Source organism: Neodiprion virginianus, chromosome 2, assembly GCF_021901495.1.
Source record: "Neodiprion virginianus isolate iyNeoVirg1 chromosome 2, iyNeoVirg1.1, whole genome shotgun sequence".
NCBI lineage: Eukaryota > Metazoa > Arthropoda > Insecta > Hymenoptera > Diprionidae > Neodiprion > Neodiprion virginianus.
This window is the reverse complement of record NC_060878.1, coordinates 29,740,475-29,763,172: the sequence shown is the minus strand read 5'-3', so window position 1 is coordinate 29,763,172 and position 22,698 is coordinate 29,740,475. Positions and strand designations below refer to the sequence as shown.

Sequence of the window (22,698 nt, the reverse complement as noted above, 5' to 3'; positions counted from 1 at the left end):
TACCGGCTATCGGGAGTCGCCGGGCGTGAAATGGAGATAATGATTGCCGAAGCAATCAGCTAACCAGACCGAGTCAGCCGGAGCTAATCACGCCGGACGCCTGCTGGAATTAAGTCATAAACGCAGCTCGTTTCGAACGAACCGACCTGCAGCCATGCCTGCAGCGGATCGTGTTTCGACTCTCTCGTTTCACCCGCTTCTCTCGCTTTGCTTGTCCGAACTCACTTTTCCTGAAATTATGCTGGTCCGTTTTGTTTTTCTTCTGCAGCAGACGATTGTCTCCGTTGTAACCGCACCGGTATAGCAGCGCGGATTTCAAATGAACGAGAAGCGTCGCATCGATGCAAGTTTCCGATCATGAAAACTTTGGATCTGATTACAATAACCGGCCGATCAATCGCGGCCACATTTATCCGAGGCTTTGCTGATTTCCTGCATAATTCTCCGGCGCGGGGTGAAATTTGCAGGCCGAGTGAAGACGACGGAGGACGCGAGTCTATGTTCGACTGATTTGCCCGCTAGCAATCGACCAGGTCTTGACCATTGAAGTCAGTCTCGAAGCCGACCCTCCGTTCAGTTACCCATTCGCAACACATTCCGACCTTCAACGACAGCACGGGTCGAATCCCGTAAGGGACCGGGACCGAACGGCCTGGTCAAATTCTGGTCTCGTCGCATCAATTTGGAGGAAAAATCAGGCAGATATTACCGGAGCAATTTCCGAAAAGTTTCAGCTCAAGGCTCGATAGCGAATTGAAAAACGAAACGAAAAAACGTAGCACCACACGAGCATCGGTCCTCAGTTTTCGCGGTTAGACTCCGCCCATTATTCGGCGGGCTTCGCAGAGACAGCGTGGGTATATAAACTCGAACCCCGAAGGATTTAAATTCATTGTTTCGAGGGGGTAGCCAAGCCGAGTTCGGTCAGCGATGTATTATCCGCTATTATTGCAGCCGACAGGAAGCTACAATGCAAGGATTTAGACACTGATCTCCATATTTTAATTAAGTCAGGCCGGAAGAGCGGTGGTGGAAACTTGCCATTTTGCAGGACTCGAAACACCCTTCGCCTCCCTCGAGGCAAAAACAGAACCGTGAAACTCGCGAGTGGCAAGAAGAGTGGCCTTCGTGCACTCGTCGGAGACCCGATGCACTGAAAAGCCGAAAAAATACGGCTGGATTGTCCTCGGTGCGTTTAGCTGGTGTCCTGGATTCCTCCGGGAGGAAAAAGGGGTGAATTATAGGTTCTGAAAAGGGCAGAGAGCCGGGTGGATGGAAGCAGTTGGTCGAGCGAGGCTCGTTTGGCCACATATGTGTCGGGGTGTTGGATCGGGGGCCGTTTTCACCGTACATCAACAACGTGATTCCCATGCATACTGCCGCTTCTGTACAATCCCGGGGTGTTGCAGACTCTGGAATTTAGATCATGTGGGATTTCGGAGGAAGCGTGTATAGGTATAGGTATACCCATAGAGGAGAGTACGAGAAAATCCGGCGTTAGATTTCTTGTGTTCGAAACTCGCGGAGGACGATATTCGCGGATCATGTGAAGGAAAACTTACCCACCAGCGTCAAAAGTTATCAAGTGACGGAATTATACCCGCTCTCTCATTTTTGAATCGAACACCGAAACCTGATCGGACTAATTCTCTTGACGTTGCGATGGAACGGGAGAGATTGTGAAATGGAATAGAGGAAACGGGAGTCACGAAGAAACCTCGACGCCGTCCGACCCCTAGGAGTCCAAACTCACAACGACGTCAGTTTATTCACTTGACATTTGCACAGCGTAGGTTCGCCAACCGCGGCCTTGTCACTTGACTGCGGTATCCAATCGATCTTGGGCACTTGAAAACGTCGGAAGTTTTTCCACTCAGCGCGCAGACTGATCGCTCTGCAGGCTGACTGGCGTTGCGTAACCGAACATGCGACAAGTTAAACTTTGGCAATCAGACTGCCCGAGTGGATGAAAATTGACGGAAGCGGTATCTTAAGGTTGCTGATCATAGCAAGAAAGACAAGATTGCAATTGGATAAGCGAGTTTCGAACCCTTTAGATAGAATCGTTTTAGATCAACGGTCATTGAAATATCGAATCTGTTTGTTCAGTTCACTCGCTACATTTTTTCACTAGCATTACATGATCGCAATGGCGACAGCGAGATACAGAACGAGTAAACATAACAAAAAATAACAACATAGGATATACTCGATTTTTTGGTTACGGTTGCAAAATTCATGCCTTTCCCGATAGCGTTAAAGAATAAAAATAATTAATCAAAGACCGAGAGGTAACCACGGTTATAAATTTCTCTCGCAATCAGTGGCAGAATCACGATTAACCGTGTAAAAGCTCCAGCTGAGGAGTTAAAAAGTTTGCGTTTTACCTAAAAATGAACACCATCGTCCGGAACGTCGAATATGTGTAAAATTTTTAAAAAGAAAGAATGAAACACAAAATCATCGATCCGTGCGAATAATAATGCACCGTGGATGCAGGAACAGCGAGTTCGCCGTTCGAAACGTCATTCGCAGCGACGAGGCTTAAGGATTGATCACGAGAGCGTCGAAGATGCAGCCAGGCAGCAAGCCGCCGTCCATTTTTGCCTGACGGCAAGAAACAATCTGCTAAAAGCTTACCGGGTTAACTATTATCTCGGTGAGTGATAAAGAAAATTCTGCACTTGGAAGAAGTTGAGACGCTAGGTTATATCCTCGGCGCTCGGAGCTGATCACGACGAAGACTCGCTTCGCCCGGGTGTTCGGAATATTGAAGAGGTGGAAAAACGCAGGTTGCGGGTCCAGGAGGGCCGCAATTGATCGCAATTGCGAGGGAAGGCTTCGCTCGTTAATCCCTGAAACCGAGGAGTGCCGAGGAGTTGGCAGAGAGAGGACGCGATACGTGCGAGCTGGCGAAATGAACTCACCGGGAAAATGAATTATGCTAATCTCCGGTTGATTACCGCTAAGAGGACCAGGAGGGGCGGTCCCGGTCCTGGATTATTTAATTACGCCTTTTATTCGCCCTTCGAAATTCCTGCCTAGCCTGGAGGACAGCTTTTTTCCTCCGCTTGGCGAACGTATATCGAACGTGGCGAATGAGAACGGCCGCGTCGTCGCATCGGGGGGAATATTGACGGGGTTATGTGCAGCGGTGGTAAAAGTGGGGAAAAGAAAATAGGAGTCCAGGAGTGGAATCTCTGATCAGGCGGCCGCGATTGTTTTCACTTCGAAGGAGGATATCGGCGTCCAACTTCGCCGGACGTTCTCAACCCCGTTCCAGGTCTTTATACTTTCGACGTCTCTGCCGGCTCACACTTCGACGCGATTCCACCTCCACCTCCGCCTCCGCCTCCGATTCCGTTCGTTCGTTTGTTCGGTTTCATCCAAGGACCCGAACTTTTCGAAACTCGGCTTCTTATTTCCCTGAGTCCACCTATTGTGTCCCACAGGAGTGCTTCTCCTCCGGGCTCTTAGCAAATTGTCTTCCGATAGAGAGACCGTCGTCGTTTATTACCGAAAAGAATTCTCCGACCCGTTCGCGATTTCACCTCCGCAGCCGCGAGCCGGATTTGTCAAGCAGCTGATCTGAATGCCCGAGAGGCGCTGTTCAACGACTGCTTAACGACGGCCAATAAAACTGAACCGCTTTTAGAAACACCCTCGGTTCTCTCTCTCTCTCACTTTCTCTCGCTACCTACTGCACGGCTCCTCCGGCGTCAGCCGCTAATCGAGAGCTACAAATCGTCGGAACGATCCCGACGGTGAGGGATCGAAAACGTCCCTTAAAAATCGCCCAAGTTGAAGCTCTTGTCGTCCGATCGATCGGCGGGATTTCCCGATCGTTTATCAAACCGCCAATTACCGCGGCCTGCACACGCCGTCAATAAGAAGGATCACGTTCCTCCGCAGCATACCCCGAGTGAATAGCTGCAGACGGAGGTTCGAACTCGAATAACCGTCGCTGGCTCGAAATCCTCGGTCCGAGGGAAAAGGAGGAAGTGGAAAACGAAGGCCGGAGGAGAAAGGGAGTAAAAAGGAGAGGAAAGTGAAGGTGGGAAGGGTGCGAGCGGGTTTCTACTTTATCGGGCCAATTAAGTGCGACTTCGTTTGCAGACCGCAACAGATACCCTCTTCCACGTCCGACTCACCCCCGAACCGCCACCGGCTTCGCGCCCTGCCGCAATGCTCCGCTCAAGAGCATCCCTAGACCACAAACACGAAATCACTCTCCCATGGCACTGTTTGCTCTTACCACCCGCAGAGATATAGACAGAGGCTTGAGCATTTATTTACCTACCCTGAAATTCTACCGCCTTCGATGCTCACGTGCTTGCCTGCATCGGCACGGGAAAACCCGTTTGAACCATTTACCCAATTAGCATATCGAAGCCTCGAGCCAGTTTCTAAAACATCGGATTCGCTGCTGCAGCTAGAGATTTCAGGAAGTTGGTTGGTCTGAATCCATTCAAACATGTCAGTTTTGTTCAAATTCCCTCATTTTTATAAAATTCTCAAGAGATCGGTACGTAGAGAAAGTTGACTAATCGCATCAACGCATGGCAACATTACTCAGAAATCGATCGTAACATTTCTGCAAATTTTTCTGACACGTTCCCGCAAAAATCTCAACCTCTGAGATAAAATACTTCTTATTACCAAATTTCGAACGAATGGGAAGTTCCCCGACGAATTTTTAAACAGTTCGCAATAGTTTCATCAACTCGCTAACCAAAGTATTTATCTATGCAATATATTTCCTTCTTGTCGGTGTTTCAAAGTACTTTGAACATTTTCTGCGAATCTCTGGTGTTTCAGTTTCGATTGTAAACGAGAGAAAGGGCGGATCTTTTTTCGAGTACGTACGTTAATGTTTGAAAATAAGAAAAACCAGTCGAATTCCCGAAATTCCAATCAAGTTCTTTGTATAAAAAGATATCCCGAGGTCTGGGCAGCGGGCAACCAAAAGGTACGATTTGGGAAGGAAGGGATCCTTGATTCTGGAAAGGTTCATAATCCGATATTAAATTCATGTCGGAAGCGCGTCTCTTCCCCCCAGAGGGCGACCCCTCACTCCACGCCTGACCCAGACCTGACCAAACTCGAGTCAAACTCTGATCATTACCCAGCAATATCGCGTTATCATAAATCATAAACTAAACTCATTGTCAGTCTAAAACCGGGAGGGGAGGAGCAAAAGCGGGATTTGATCGTGCCCGACTAAGGCGGCACAATGGGAGATAACAATAGTCCGTATCGGAAATATCATCGGTAAAAAACGGTCAGCGCCTGAAAATTTGGCAAAACCCTCGAGGGCTTCCCTGATGAGAAACGAAGTCGAAAAACTCGGGGTCCGAGAACCGGACGATGAACTGGATGAGATTCCGAGAGGGAGAAATAGACAGAGCGAAATTGTCGTGAAAATATTTCCCGAAATGATGCCTGCCAGGTTCGTTAGGATTTAACAAAGGCAGTTCCTGCGGAAATGGCGGCCCGTGAAGCGACAGTCCTTCTGTATACGTACTACGCGCATGGAATGAATTATTTATGAATTAACACTGGATACAAAGTAGGCATAACTAACCCCTCGGGGAATTAGAGCGAGAAAACTGCCCGTTGAATTAATCCTGCAATCCCATTACGGGCTTGCATGCGTGGGACAGGGAAGAGCGCCGGGCACCGTTTCCGGCCATTCGCACCTTTTTTAAAGGCGATTTAACGCTGAGCTTCTTTTACGAAATTCAAAAAAGTGTTCCACTTTTTCCACTTCCTATCTCTCTCTTTCCTGCACTCGATCTGCAGGTCCTCTCGACGAAGCGATTATCACTCGGTGAAATGAAAACCCGCGCCACAACCGTAGATGGTGTTAAAAATTGGATGAAACCGTCAGACTATCTTTCATTTTATTTTTATCATTTTTAGGTTAGGCTATATTGTGACGGGAAGGTATCGCCTCTCGAAATTCTATCTTCAACTTACTTTTATTGCGGTTATTTAATTATTTGGTTCGTTACGAGAAGTCTCATCGATTTATCTTGATGATTTGTTCAAGATGTTTCCTTTTAAGCTTTGTGAATTTTGAAATCTTTAGCCGTCATTAGTTATCTGGAAGGCTTTTTCTTTTAGATAAACTAAAGTTGCCCGAATCTCTCTGTTGAAATTTTACAACCGAGGTGGAAGGACTTAAATTTAGTAATAAATTCAAATAAACTATCCCAACGTACTCAATGATATCAATGACATGAAATTCGTATAAATAACTTTAATTACTGTTCACAAAATCTCTCAATTTCTACAACATCTTATTTACCGAATGCCTTCTCCTCCCTTTTCACAACAATCCCGTGAAAAGAGAGTCGTTTATCAAACTTGAACTTATTATCTATCAATCAAACATTTACAAACAACTCTATAAAACAACTTAGAACCAATTTACAAATTATAAACCAATGAACAATCGGTGTGAGCTCGACAATTACGTGCAGGTCTATAAAATAAATTAAAGAATGCTTCTGGCAAGCGAATTACTCGTGACTTTTTTAATTAAATTGCAGTGCCGAAGGTGGAGATTGTCGACGAACGCGGGGCGACCGCGGGGGACAAATTCTACAAGGCCGGAAGTACGATAGAGCTGAAATGCGTTGTCAGCAAAGTGCCGCATCCGTCCGGCTACGTCACATGGCGTCATGGTTCTCGCATGCTCAACTACGACACGACTCGCGGAGGAATCAGGTGAGTTTTTACAGGAAAATATATAATTCTCAAGTTTGAAGTTTCTCCCGTAAACGAATAGAATTTTCATCAGGTGTAAGCGATCGGGAATTTCAGTAATGTGGCTGAAACTCAATCAGTGAAACTCAATAGTTCGCTATTCTGGACAAAAGGTAGAAAACTCCCGACTTTTCTGACATCTGGCTTCTGGTTCTTCCATCGTAAAAAGTTGTCATCGTTTTTTGAAGATTATCTAATTATGTATATATATACACACGATAATATCGATTTGAGACCGTAGCAACGATTGTTTGCAAAAATTCACGAGACACTTTTCAAACTTCGTCTAGAAATCCAAAATATCGGGAGTATTCTTCGAGCGCGCAAGATTGATGTTTAGACCTCATTCCAGTAAAAAAAAAACCGCAAAATCCTATCTTGATTCAAAAAAATGAATTAAAGCATTAGTACAACTGGCTTCTTATGCCAAGCTTCTGAAGGTATCACGCGGATGGTTTTTGTGTTGAAAGAAGAACCGAGCGAGAATTTTTTTCACACAGTTTTCACCCCGTCGTAGACGTGCAAAAAGTGTAATTGGTGTTCGTTAGGAGTCCCTTTTTAAAGTTACCGCAGTAAATGACTCAAAGAGATTCTCAAGTTTCCTGTAACATCAGCCCGTCTTAAATTCGCCCGATTTCTAACATGACCGTCACATATAAATAACTCCATGTTTACCTACCGTTTTGTTAATTACTTGAAAACGCATTCACGAAGTATATTTTGTACCACTTTGCATGCACTCGATATCAACCTATTATGGAGATCGGGTTGAGGATTTGCGGGTAAAGAGTGCCGCGCCGATCCCGGCCAGCTTGAATTCGCAAATTCCTTTCCGAACATCGTTTGCCGAGTCAAATAACGCACTGGCAATATCCGATCCATCCGGTCAACGTCAGATTCGCAAGATCCTATGCAAACACACAACCCACCCATTATGGGCGGTTTTCCAGAATTCAAATGTTTAAACAATGCCCGCAGGAGCAGCTCGACTTCCCTCCCTCCTCTTCGGCTTGGAAGCAATCACGGTGAATTGAAAAGCTGCTGCCCCGAACTTTTCGCTCTTTTTCCCTCTTCCTTAATCGAAGTTTAATCATTTCGATGAATACTTAAGTGGATATTTCGGGGCTGAATTCTTCCGTTCATTACTCAACAAATACTACGGCACAAATAGTCCGAAACAATTTCATCGTTCGCGTTAATCGAGTGTCCCCTATCGGGTAGTCATCGAATATTAAAATTGCCTGACCAATCGAGCGCGCCTGGTTTGACGGATAATTTGCTTCAGGTGAATCGAACGTCATCGTATAATATATGCAGATTCTCCGGAATACATGAATTTGAAAACAGTCACGCGACCGGTTCTCCACCCCGTCTCAATTTTCCACGTCCCTCTTCTCTCCGGCTTTCTTTCAGTCCGCGCTTTTCCCCAGGGGCGGTAAGATCCGGGAGCTGGAAGGTTATTAATAACACGTATAGCTGCGGAACGGGACGCTCGAAGGATGGATAACCAGAGATACGAGGGTGCAGCCTGTGTAGCGAGATATTCGGCCGAACGATAACCGATGCTTTTTATTAGCCGGGCGAAACCTGACCAGCCTAGGAACGCGGCGTCGTTCGACGATTGAATGACAAATATGCGAACCAGATGCAACCGACCGCCGATTGCCTCGATTCTCCCATAAAAATCATGCGGTGGTAAAGCGCTCTAGACACGGTACGAATCCAAAAAGCCGGACCGCCGCGTTTTCTTCCGACAGCTTTTCTCCTTCAAGCTCCCGAACTCTCACCGAGGAATTTGAGAGTCGCGGAGTTAATAAATTCTTCTTACCTTCTTCCACACAAGGCTCAAATGACTTTATATATCTGTCACAAGGAGCCACGAAGTGCACATGGTTTGGCGCTAGAGTTCATTACGATTAATCGAACGATGTGAAGTATGACAGATTGGTTTTGTAAGCTTTGAAAACTGTAAAATCGTTGGGAGTAGGTACATTATTGACAAGATACGAGTCAGTCACCAACATCGAATCTCGTTACTCCGAATAGTTGAAATTACCAAAGGGTAGATCGTTCCAAGCGATCCTAATCAATTACTCAACATTTTCCTCAGGCTTTAGGAGAATTCGACCCGGAAACTTTCTAAAATCACATAAAACATTCAAATTTTGACTATTCGAAAGTAACGACATCCAACGATGCCGACGGTAGATCGGAACCTTGATCCCCACCGGGCATTTCCGGCCGCGTTGACGTTGGACACGTCGAGCCTCTGAAAGCGCCCGAAGCGATCCAAGCGAGAGACGCCTTGTAGAGGTCGTCGTGGCGAAATATATCGGAGGCGGTGAAGGTGGCGGAGAAGCAACAAGGTTGCGGTGCAATGAGGTCGTAGTTTAACGTTATTACCCAGGCTAGGTAGACCTTACATGTATGTATGTACATACCCGCGCCACGAGGGTCCGGCGGCGTCGTGTGTTGAACGACTTCCGAGTCGGTGCCTGGGGAACGAGGTGCGAACGCGAAGTCTGGAGAATCGATACGAGGCCTGTTTTCACCGTCGATGGCTCTCTCTCTCTCTCCCTTTCTCTCCTACTATCTCTCTCTCACTTTCTTTCTCCCTAACTCTCTCCGATCCGCGAGTCCGAGCGGTGTAACGCGCATTCAGGAGTCGTCGCGGGTTTCCTCGGGTCTACCCTTTGATCGGTTACGTTTTGTAAAGGTCAAAATTCACGCTAACTAGCCCACGCTTTTATCAACATCTGACCTCTTTCATCGCTCAAACTTCCCGGCGAAGGCTTTGGTTTCCCTCGATTCTGCACGTCTCGTATACTGTTTTCCTCGTCAATGAAAGGATTGATAGAAGGACCGATGCATCTTGTCAGCTGTCGGCTGATCGAACGTCCCGTACAATAACCATAACTAACCTCTTCCGCCGGTCAATCCGCATTTGTTGCGGTGAAACAACCACGTATTGCGATTTACGATTAACACCCCTCGCCTCATTTTCTTATAGTGCAAGTCTTGTCATTGGATTTCGCTGGCGATTTTTACCGATAATTACGATATTATCACCATGAAGCTTGTTTTTATTCGACAATGTTCTTGAAACTATAAACTTAAGCCCTCAAACTGAAATTGCTCTAAATGTATTCGTTTTCCTGACTATAACTCCTAAACATGGGTGTAATTTTAAACCGTTCAAGCTGTAATCCCCATCCCCTTAAACGATCTAACTTCGCCGCGTTTCCGTTTCGGTTAATTCAAAACCGTATTTGACAGGGATCTCGGTTTTCCGCCTACGCGCACGTCGATTAATCACTCTTTAACAAATTGATACGGGACTTTACCACCGCCGAGGTGCGTCAGAATCCACCTACGGTTAATCAGTTATTGATAAACCAATACGGCGAAGTATCGCGGGCTTTGAAAGGCCAGAGATAACGCGATCAGTCGTGACTGGCTACTCAGGCCACAATGTTGGCTTGCTCAAAGCGCGATATCAAGCGACCTGCCCATCTAAAATCGATCAGCTTTGACCGGCTCGACTTTTCATTACTTCGGGTATAACGCGGGGTACGAAAAAAAGTTGGAATATGTTGAATAACTGCGGGGAATTCTCTTGGATCGAAACGGGTTTTCCGATATGAGAAAAGAGAGCGTTAAATACATCCGCGATGCTGATTATAGCGCAGGATTACGAGTTATTTACATACATCAATAGATCCGGGGTGAATTTGACTACGAGGCGTGCTTAAAGTGGATGGATGAAAAGGTCTGGAAGGATGAATTATAGATCGCGGCTGCGGCGCAGAGTCCGAAAAACAAACAATTGTAATCCGATTTCTGGTTTTGATTTTTCCTGGCTTTCCTGTATCGACCGGGTAAATGCGTGGTAGCGGGCGGTGAATATTTCATGGGATTCTGCCTATTTCCATTTTCCATTTTCAGTATTTCACGTTTCTATTTTCTATTCGCCCGTACACCGCGACCTCGTAATTCCCATTTTTCACGCCTACCACACGTGCGTGAGGTTACACACACGCACACACGCGAGGAAAATACAGGGCACAATTTGTTTGCCTCGCGTCACGTTGAGAACTTAAGCGGTTTTCACCGGCGTCAAACCACCCAGATGAATCTACATTCTGCACGTTCGGAGCTCTCCCTACTTTTAACCCGGCATGAAAAGGCGTATCACCAGACCTTTCCTACCGCCTATATCCCCTCAAGTCCGTCTGGACGATCGGCTGACGGTGAAGTGCAAATTTCTAAAGGCAGATTACACGAGGGTAATCCGGGTCGCTTGGCGAGGAAGGCGAGAAAAAAAAAAAAAAAAATTCAAAAAAAATAAACGAGAACAACTCGGGCACGTCGGAATTTTATATTAGCGTGAAAAACCTCAGGCATTAACGAATTTCTTCGCGCCCTCGTGACGACGATGGAGTTTTTTTTTTCTTTCCCTTCTTAAAAATTATCAAAATCATCACCCGCACACAGGACGTAATATGTAGATTTTCCTCGATATAACAGCGAGAGCTCCGCGAGCTTGCGAGGAGGATAATATAAGGATTGTCGTGAAAACTCGCCGATAATATCCGGGCGCTGCTCGGGCAGCCTCGCCATTACCCTCAATGTTTATTGAAATTTTTATCTATGCTATTTTGCATTTTTATACTCCCTCTATGCCACCGCAGTCACCGTTTTAATACCTATACTCGGATACGTACTTCTGCGCCAGGTCACCATCCCGACTAATGAAGCCTTAATAAGAGCACGTTATATTAACGGCTCCGCCTCGGGCCACCGATGTTGATGAAGCAATTCTGCAATTATTTAGGACCTGAAAATCCGCCACTCCGGGCTCCGGGTTATCCGCTGCTGCCGCAGCTTGAGCCAACTAAACGGACAGAGTCGAGGCCGCGAAAGGAAAATGAATTCCTTTCGTGAAGCGATGAAAGAGAAAGAGAGAAAATAAAAAACAAGGAACAAATGCGCAATTCTCTTCCCTGGCTGGTGTTAAGTCTCGCCAATCTCCCCTGCTAAATATCAGGCTCCTCAAGCGCTCCGCGAGTCTAACGGCAAGAAGCATTTTGACACTCAGGATCAACGTCGTTCCGTAAAACAAGTGGAACATGAAACGGTTCTGCTTGTTCAATACGGGCAAAAATACGCCCTGGTGAATAATAACTCCGACATAGTCTCACGGCGATATCGACAGTACGGTAGATATGTGTGACAAATCAAATTTCCGATACAGAGAATCGATGTTCCACCGGTAAGCCTGCTACTCGTCAGGATGGAAGTCGCAAGGCAGACCCGAACAACGATTTTATGTCAGTTCTGATTTTTCCGGACTACGTTATATCCGTACCAATTCCATTGAGTAACTAATTGCCGTAAAAGTGTTCGCACGGAGCTTCTGTCTACGGGTCTGTTCACTTCAGTGTACTAGAATCAACTCGTACGTATGAAATTACCGATATGTGTCCGAGAACGATTGTTCCACTTCAATAATCAAATCCCCATATTCCGTGATGAATGTTTCTAAAAATTATCGGAAATTATAACCTGGTGGTATATTTACGATTATAGTCGTACTGTTTATATGATCAATAGACTTCCCCTTAACATGACTTTTTTCATTCGCTCCCTAATTTGGTTCCATATAAATAGAAAGAAATTATGGGCTCAACCGGAGTGCTCTATTCCAAGGGGAAGTCGACGCAACTTCGGAAATATTCAAATCGTACAGGAATTGAGAAGAATAACGTCGAATCGGTTGAAAAGGTCAAGGATATAATGAAAATTCTCCCCCAGTTCAGAAAAGCCCTGTTTTTGACGCGATTCGTTTTTTCGATTTTATACATGCGTTCAAAATTACATAAAATATTTCACGAGGAGAAAATCAAAATTCTTTCCATGCTTTTCATTAACACAGAATAAATCGTGATGATTGTCACATTTTTTTAATGTCTCTGAGTTTAAAAAAAAAAATTAGAAACCAGAATATGCCAAAATCCCATGTTATTCTAATGGGAAAAGATTTATGCTTACAGGTACCCCCTCCCTTTGAAATAGATTCCCATTTCCCATTCTCATTTTTTTCTGTTTATTCAGAACCAAATTAGAGAGCGCATGAAAAAAAAATTGTGTCGGAGGGGAGTTTAATGATCAACATAACTGTCCTTTCGTCATTTTTCTAACAAACGTCTCTTTAATTTTTTCATCAGTCTTCCTAGATGACAAAACTTGGATTGGTTCTTCGCAACGGGTAAATCCAGCCTCTCCGTAATCCGTCAATCCAATCCCTACACATCTAACCCTCGACTAACCGAAAGTAATCCAGAGAAGATTCAATTGACTTCCAACCTCATATCGAACAGGCCATCGAAATACCAAATATCTTTTCTATTTATTTCACGAATCAAAGGTTCGAATGAACGAAAATACTGTGCCAACTTGTTACTCCCAACATATCGAAGCATCCGTTCTTCTTCCTCGGCTTTTGCACGAATTTCCTAGTTTAATTCAACGATGCGAATTACGGTAACAAGTGCAAATCTTGACTCTTCCAGAATTGTTCCGATCGGTAAAACCTCTCGAAATTTCTTCCGCCCGACGAAAAGCATCGCGTGAAATTCGCAGTCGTTCAATCGTTGACCGCAGCCGAAGACCACCTGCTCCGTCGACTCGAGGGGTATCGAAATGTGGAGCGAAGCTCGGTGTCGGGAAATGGGCTCGTGGTGAACGCGGGTAACCTTCGCGAGTTGCGGATACTTCCTGGGAAGTTTCTCCGGTGTCGGACAAACTCGCGGCGACGGGTCTCTCGTTATCTCGAGGTTAGACCCGGGGGCGGTGCCACTTGGCGATATCGTTGCCACCCCCGAGTCTTCTTCCTCGTCGGCACTCGGCCGGAGCCGCGTTGTTAATGTCAAGAGTTGTTGCTCCCGAGATAAAGGTCCGTTACGGCGTCGTTACTGCTCTATAATCGAGAAGCGGTCTGGTACCGGGTTCGTGGGAATGGGAAATAGGAAGTGGAAAGCGGGAAGCGGGAAGTGCCAAGTTCCGAGGTTACTCAAGCCGAGAACCGCGCGTATGAGGGCGGAGAACGGTCCTGAATACCGGGACGAAAACGTGCATCCCAAAGTACTTCGGCTCAAACTTGCCGTAATCAGAGCTGCTTCGCTGCACCGTTTCTACTCGGGTGCGAAAACGCGATCCTCGAGTCGAATTTATCGTTGTTTAGAAGGCCCGGCCGAAACCACTGGAATTGAATTTTTCCCACCCTCTCGACACTTCCGCTTGGAGAGCAAAGCTCGGTGGTGCCAATTTCGCCACGTCGTCCTCGCGATTAAAGCGGTTCAAAATAGCATTCGAGTGTCTTCCGGACCAGAAATTTCAGCGAACTTTCGCTCCGAATTATAATTTCAAACGGCATTAAGTGTGACGCGGGAATGAGGAGTACCCGAAACAATTTTCAAACAATATCTGACGGTTTCACCGCATGCCGTAAAGGAATCCGTGCGTGCTCGCTGTGTCGACTTTGCTCCTTGCACACTCTCCTGACTCCTCTGATGGAAAACACTCGTGTTCAGGATTGCGTTAAGCCCGAGTTTACGAGCCGGATATTGCACACTCGTCGCGAGTCCTTTTATGGAACGATAATATAAAAGAAGCGCTGTTTTAACGCTGATATACCCGCTTATGCCGCGCCTCTTGCAATGCTATTTCCCATTCAAAGAAGAACTCCTTATTTCCGAGGCGGAAAATAAACTCCGTTGAAATGGATTTCCACGGTCTTAAACCAACTCCGCGATTGTGCGCACAATGGTTAATTAAGCCGTTAAAAATCAGTTCTGGTGAGGAAAAAAAAAATAGCCAACTATTTCATTAGCTGTATTCTACATCTACCAAACATACAATTCCCCACCGTTTCCGTTACTCTCTTTCACCCTGCGCTGTACAGAAGAGAATTGCGGAATATGTCACTTTGACCAACCAAGTGGGAAGTATCAAATTTATCCCGTTCGTCGAAAGTTTTAAAAAGAAGAAAAAAAAAAAGAAGAAGAAGAAGAAGAAGAAGAAGAAGAAAAAGAAGATGAAGCAACAGAACCGGAACTAACCTGCTGTAACGCAAACATTTTTTTAATCGAGAGAAAGAAAGTTCTTCAAGATCCGCGAGGTGTTTTCCAGCAGCCACGAGGAGAGGCAGGTGCAAGTCCGGGCCGCTGGACCGGGTCAATTGTTTTTCCGAGTGTAAACAGCCCGGCGATAAATCCTCGCTCGCTGTGCTGCAGCTTAAAAGCTCTTAAAGCGTTGAGTCGGGTTCGACTTGTCGTTAGCGAGGAGGCTGCACGTGATCGGAACATTGTTCGCTGCTGGACTTTTACCGCGTCTCTTCTTGAGAGAAAGATGAGCACGGATGGGAATAGAGGACTGCAAATAAAATTCAAGCTGACCATTCATGTTGAAACATTTTCACGAGGAAGCAAGACGAGTCTTGGATTCAGATTTTCGATCAGTATTTTCGAAAAAAAAAAACCGCGAGAGCACGAAAACTTTGAGTAACACAGTGTGACGGTTGTTGTATTTGACAGGAAATATTCCGTTTACACAAATAAAAAGAAAACTCATCATTAGAGAGAGTTTAGTAATGTATTTATACTGATTATAATGATTGCAAAATTGGATACATTAAAATGTGCAAATAGATTCAAATTGTGGACTACGAGGTATCGATCAGACGTTGATTCTGCGGCGTCTTCTCGCAGAGTGATAACCGGTGAACAAATTCGTCCACGCACGCAACTTGTACCCGACCAGTTTTCCTATTTTGATTTACGCATCAGGCGCGCTATTTAAACCATTTCACCAGGAAGAATCAAAGTATCCGTTGGCTCGCACCCGGTCGTGTGATTTTTTCGTGTCACGGGGGTTTCGAGTGCCGACGAGTCGGTGGGTGGGTGCAGAAGTACGTGCTGCGGGTGGCTCATTGAATATATATGAATACGCGTAGCGAGTTTGAAAAGTATTCGAAAAATCCGCTGACGGGCTTTAATATTTATAAAACTCTGATGTCACTCGCGTATATTTTTAAGCACACGTACGGTATGTACATACTATTATGTACCACGAGGCAAATACGCCTACGCAAACCCCGCGTAATGTTTCCAGAGAATATTCATTTTTTTTTTTTTCTTTTTTTTCTTTTCCTTATTCCAAAATTTTTTTTTTTCAAGTTTTACTTTGCCCTTTTCACTCGCAATGCAAAAGAAGCAAAAAAAAAAAAAGAAAAAAACTTTCGGCATTCGAAACACTTGTTTCATATATTATTATTACGTGGATACACTTTGGCGGAATTTTTTATGCGTTGAATTTTTCGATCCTTTGTACGTTTTTTGAACGCCTCCTTAGGATGGCCTTCGTTTTCTACTGCAAGCTTTTCACTTCTGCGGCTACCAATTCCTCGAGTCACAAGTGATGCAATGTTTCTTATATCCACGTTGCGAAACGCGAGAGAAACGAGGACAAAACATGAGCCATATTCTCAGTTACTTCGGTAAATTGTACATACGTCAGGTGGAAACATCGCGATTTTTCACCGAAATGACAATCGCGATGTTAGGCAGGGTAATAATACACCCATAAAAATGATTTGTTCCGTACGTGGAAAGTAAATTCTCGTCACAAGTCTGCGAATCCCCATCACGTGTTTAAATATGTAACGATATTATTTTCACCGAGCAGCTGTTTTCCGTTATTCCAGAGAATTTTCACTCACATTGACGTTGAGAAATTTATTATTCGCAGAGAAATTTTGCAATCGTTTCGTATTCAAAAACATGAATCATCTTTCTTGGTGTCCGTTCGTATCCATACCTGTAAGGTACGATCCATAAGGCACCACTTATGCCAAGGAAGGATAATGGCGAATCCGAAATGGAATCGTGGGGCGAACGAAGACTTCTGATGAAAATTGAAACGATTTTCGGTATTCGCATCACGCTAGATGACCAGGATATTCGAGGTGATCCGTTAACCGCCGCACTGGTCAGGATCGTCTAGGCAGCAATAAAGCCGTGCCAGGCGGCCTCATAAATCTTCGTTGACAGCTCACGTGTTTTTCCTCAGGATATCTAGATAAGATTCTAAGAAGGGTTGCGCCGCGACGGAGCTAAAAATCCATTTTTTCCGCTTGCTCGTTTTTCGTTTTGCATTTTTCTCCCTCTGTACTAATGCTTCCATTTCCATCAGTTCCGTTTAGAATCAATTTGCAAATCGGACACGCGTATCAACGGCCTTTTCAGATTCCCCTACCGAGAAATCATCCCCGACGCAGAATGGCGGGGGGGGGGGGGGGGGGGGGGGGGGGAATAATACATTGCATAAGGCAGATAATATTTTCCGACAACAATATATTCGGTGAAGTGGACCGATAGATTTTCCTTTGCCAGAAATATCAGGGTCAGCGATTTTTTTTTTTTGCACCCTCCTCCACCCTCTGCACTTTTATTCGATACAATTTTTCTCCCCTTCTGTCTTTTTCCGCGAAATGAATTGACGTCAGAAAACGAGATGAGGGGTGATTCCGCGGGCCTGGTAGATGAACAGCTTCGATGATATCCGGTGATATCGGAGGGGGAGGTGATGGATAGCGAAGCGTCATTTTCGAGTCACTTACTACTTTATTTTGCATACTTTGCAGGAAAATTGATACACGAAATCTGTATAGAGGTTTTAGAATTCGGAGCACCACGAAATGGATAATGGATTTCACAATTTTAACCATAAGATAAGGAACAAAAAAAAAAAAAGAAACCAAGATAGCCAAATTTATTATTTTCGTTTAGAAAATTCGACTCGAAGGTTCAAGAGGCAAACCGAAAAAAGCAAACCTCCAATGAAAATTGTTGTTGTTGCTTTATTATCGATCTTCAAGAAAGCTGGCAACCTAATTTCGGTTGATGTTTCGCTCCGCACCGGCAGTTGAATTTACCGTCGAGTTTCGGCTCGTAGATTCCCCGTGAAAAGGATGTATGTTCTTTAGATTATCAAAAATCTTGTTAACGCGGTTATTTGATCACACCGTCGGCGTAAGGTGATCACGCCCCCTTGAAATTGAAACGCGACGCTGCTTTTTAACGAGGCCCTATCTGTCGAGCGGCTTCAGGAGCACCTCGAAATCATTATCGTAGCTCCATAAACTTCTATCCTGATCACCGATATCACCGATATTCAGAGGAGATATTCGTGCGAAAATTACCACCCATTTTCGCTCCCTGATCGTTATTACGTGTTATAATAAAGAATTTTTTTTTTTTTCAAGCGTAATAAGGAAACAGCTGCGTTCTCAAAGAAGAATAAAAAAAAGTATAAAATTAACTTTTGTAAACTGCAACTAAAGTTGTGATCGAGTCGGGTCGAATTTGAATCGAAAAAAGTCAAACGAATTATTGATTTTATCGCAATTACTTTGTGTTACGATATCACTTTTTTAACAGTGACGCGAAGAGCATTAATTTCAAAAGATGGTGGAAGGTCTGTATTCCAAGTCAAAGTCTAAGTCAAAGTCCATATTCTATCCACAATTTTGAATTTTCCACCAAGTTCAGCTTCGTAATCAGCAGCCCCACAAACCATGTAAAAAATAAAGTTTTTGTCAAAATCAAATACCATTTTGAATTTACGTCTGACGTAATAGATCCACCATTTTGAATTTTCGAATTTCCAGTTCAGATTCGTAATCAGCGACCCCAAAAGCTCACGAATAAAAAATTTCAAGCGAATCGCGTGTCAGTAAAAATGTACGCACGAAAGGGTTAATTAAACGTTGCAACAATTTCCATTCGCAAAGCTGCAGCAGCGATGGTAAAATCCTTCGAAAGTGAAACTTGGCGCACGTTATTCGGACGGGAAAAAGCGTAATCTATGCATGCGGATTTAACGATAAGATAGCTACGCATTGTGCAGTAGCGTCAGCACCAGCAGCAATTTTGCCGCGCGAGTATCTCGCCCAGCTTAAAGGGAGAAAAGCTTTTGCCGACTGGGGTGCGTGGCGCTGTCGCATCGTTATCCGGGCGATTAAACGGAGCTGCATCAGGCGCAAAAACTTTTTGCGCAGATGAACGGTAAATAAAAGCTTTCAGAAAATTTTTATTCCGCTTTTCATCTCCTGCCTGCGGGACCAATCGTGTAATTTTCATTTCTATTTATTGTTTTCAACTATTTTGAGTGGCATAATTTTTTCATTTGTTTTTTGTTTTTTCTCTTCTTTATCCACCGTCAGATTTTATCCAGGGGATATTGCGCAAAATTTCACCACACGTATAATTCTTTTTTTTTCCCGCGGAGCTGCTGATACGAGAATCGTGCTTTCCGGATTTTCAGACTTCCCGGAAAACAGTGGTAATTGAATAACGGGGCATTAAGCCTGCTAATTACTTATTTCAATTCATTAAATTCAAGTCTGGAAATACCATTCGTTGTTCGTACGACGTACTGTGTTACATAAAACAAAGCACCTTTGAACCTGTAGGATGGGCGGGGCAGCGGCGTTCTCGCGAAACTCACCGGCACGCACCCCCGAGCTTTTAACAACCGTTACTTGAAAGCCAAGATATACATCACGTAGAAAGTTGAATGGCACGCTAAAAGCATATCTAGTTCTAAAGTGGGCCTCGATTCTGGGCTTCTTGGGTAGTTGTCGTGTTCGTAGTATAAAAAATTGCGCGGTATAAAAAATATCATTCGGCGTATCGTCCGGATCAAAAGCTAGGAAGAGGGAAAAAATTATTCAAACAATCTTCGTCAATGTTAATTTGGTTAGTATGTAACAAAAACAAATTTCTACTACGGTGAACAAAATAAAAAATACTAGAGTTTTACTATATATTGAACGTTCTTGTCAAGAAATCCTAATTTGTGTTATTCGAATTCCCTGAGATTCGATGTTTATACATAGCACGGATTTTGTTTTATTCACGTTCACTGTGAACATTACTGAAGATTTTAGTCAGTTTTACCGGAGCCACCGGAGAATAAGGAATTTCATTCGAAAATTAAATTAGCGTGCACTCTCAATGCTAGAAATTCGTTGATTTCAATATCTGAAATCTTCTACAAAGAACTATGAAACAAAGTATTCTCTTACATTATTTTTCCAAAGCTTGGAACAGCGTTTCGAAGGAACAAATAACCGACGACACCAAAGTGCAAAACTTCGTTATATACGTAATACGTAGTATTATCTATTTATTATTTTACTTTCGATCCGTAAGGAGTGAGAACTGTGAAAAGAGATATAATTGATATCTTTCAAGGATTCCAAATAACAAAGTTTCATCAATCCCGATGGATAAAACACCCTGCCATCAATAAAATCTGAGAAAAATAACGAACGCAAATTGTTCTTCCAAAGAGGCAATCACTCCTCAAATATATTCCGAGCCGCTTTTAATTTTCCCCGTTCAATAAATAACAGCTTATAAAATCGACCAATAACGTCGACTGAACAGCAGCGCAGGTCAGAATAATTGGCGCATCGTTGGGTTCGTTAAGGGCGAATGTTTTTCAGAGAGACCATCGAGAGTGCGTCAAGTTGATGGAAGGTCTGCTACCCGTAAGAAAAACACGCGACGAGAGCAGATTATGCGAAAAGGTAACCAGGAAATGAAATTCGACTTAAGGATGACTGCGGAATGGGTTTAATAAAGCTCAAATTCCTCAAAGGTTTTCCAACCCTGTTTAACGAAGCGGACGCCACAATCATTCGTGTCGTTGGTCCTGAATCTGCACTGTCTCGTCGTTTAACGATCAGAAATAAAGCCAGGAAGCGATCCCTCATATCGATAGAATATACGTTGCACGGATATCCCAGAGCTTGCATAATCATCGGACAGAACGGCGGCCGAGCGGAACAATTTTTCACTTTCGATGCAAATTTTTTTCGCGACTCGAGCTTTTTTCTTTTTTTTTTTTTGTCAACTCTCTTCTCGCCCCGTTTTTTTTTTACCTCGAACATCCGAAGGAAATCCGTGTACCAGAGATAAGCGTGCAATTATTCATCCCCTTGTTCTTCCTGCGGATTTTTTTTGTTCACTTTTTAATATTCCCAACCGAGTGGGAAAGGGGGATGAAAAAATTATAACGCAGGGTTCGAAAAGCGGGCTCTCTCTGTCCGTCTCTCTCTCTCTCTCTCTCTCTCTCTCGCTCTCTCTTTCTATCTTCCTAATTATCATATGGTAATTATGTGTCTCAATGGTGACACTGACGCCTTTTCGTTCGTCGCGATTAATATTCATTATTATAATACTCACCGGTCGACTTATAATTATGTTTTAATTTATATGCTAATCGGATACAACATCATCTGTAGGCAACCTCGTCTCTCAAAAAATAGCGACAAGCAAGTAAAAAATAAATAATCAGTCCGAATCCCGGCAGCGATGTTGGCAGACATGCATCTCGACGTATGTGTACCTACACTAGGGTAGTTAAAAAAAAGTATTTTTTTTTTTTTTTTGCTTTTACCCACTAAAATTTTAGTGTTTGATAGAAACAAAGATTGTTATTTCCCATTTATTTGAAATGGTGAAATTTCACTTTTCGTTGAAAGTTAGAATATTCCTAAGCTATTCGATATTTTTCAATTGCATGCATAGATCCTTGAAGCTGATTCTTCAAACTTTTCAAACCTCTGTAACAAAGCATAGTTATCATCATTAGAACACACGTTACAGTCATCTGAAAACTAACGATTTTTATCGAAAAAGAGGAAATCAGTAGTACCGATACATTCCGCGTTGTTAAACTGGGTCAAAATAAGAAAATTTCAAAACCTGTACGCTGGTCGAAGTTTATACGTGTGGGAAATAGAGAAACGCGGCGAAGAGAGAGAGGGAACATGTGGAGAATGGAGGAATGAGACATGGAAACATGTGGATGCCATGCAGGGGTGCCTGAACAGCATACATATTGGCCTGCATACAAAGCAGCTCGTAATATCGTCGCTTGTGCAGATCGCATCAAAATGCAAGAAGGCATTCGTATTGTACTTCATTTCGCCATAATATCGAAGTCCGACATTTTTTCACTATTTTACGTTTCGCTATTTCTGCTTTATTTTACGCGTGTTTACTCACGCCTGCCCCGCTTGCATTGTTTCTCATTATCTATTATCATCAAATCTCGAAGAAAAAAAAATCAAGTTTTAGTGAATGTATATATATTAGGGTGGTCCTTATTTGGGGTGTGGACGAATTCCGATAAGTGCGCCCCCTAGACACGTTTGAAATAAATTAAAAAAAATGTGTGCGAAAACGGAGCGCTGTAGTCCAATTAGAAGACGTGCCTGTAAGCTCGTTTTGTTTTTCATTTGAATAACATGGGATTTTCAGACTACTTCAGTCATTATGTTTTTGAGTTGTCCCCATGAACGCAAAAAATTCTTTTTTCACATAAATCTGTTGTTCATGGATCTCGGAATATCGTAAAATTTTTCCCGATCTAGAAAAACAGACGGCGATCAAAACATTTTAATTTTAATTATTACTTTTTAAAAAAGTATAAAGTATAAACGATGTGTTTTTAAATACACTAATTGAAATACATATTTTTTCCCACATGTACAATTATTTTTTTTTACAAACTTATGACGTAAATAGGACTGCCTTTTAATTGGTGAAATACTGTCAAGCACCAAGCGGCTAAAAAGAGGTATTCTCACGTTGATCAATTTACCGTCGTGTATAATATCAGGGGGATGGGGGGCGTAAAGGTTGTGATAACGACTTGTGGAAAAATATACGCGTAGTTGTACCCATGAACAACAGATTTATGTGAAAAAAGAATTTTTTGCGTTCATGGGGACAACTGAAAAACATAATGACTGAAGTAGTCTGAAAATCCCATGTTATTCAAATGAAAAACAAA

General features: G+C 43.7%; 1 protein-coding gene and 1 long non-coding RNA gene across 3 annotated transcripts in view; one reads left to right on the top strand and one right to left on the bottom strand.

Annotated features, from left to right (window-relative positions):
- The window catches only part of LOC124297876 (obscurin), a 205,031-nt gene that overhangs the window by 153,322 nt on the left and 29,011 nt on the right, over positions 1 to 22,698 (top strand). For both annotated transcript variants that reach the window (XM_046749220.1, XM_046749219.1), the window contains one exon: positions 6,555 to 6,732. In XM_046749220.1, the coding sequence (XP_046605176.1) occupies positions 6,555 to 6,732 (178 nt within the window). The remainder of the gene's footprint in view (positions 1 to 6,554; positions 6,733 to 22,698) is intronic.
- The window catches only part of LOC124297877 (uncharacterized), a 154,967-nt gene that overhangs the window by 125,023 nt on the left and 7,246 nt on the right, over positions 1 to 22,698 (bottom strand). The window lies entirely within an intron of this gene.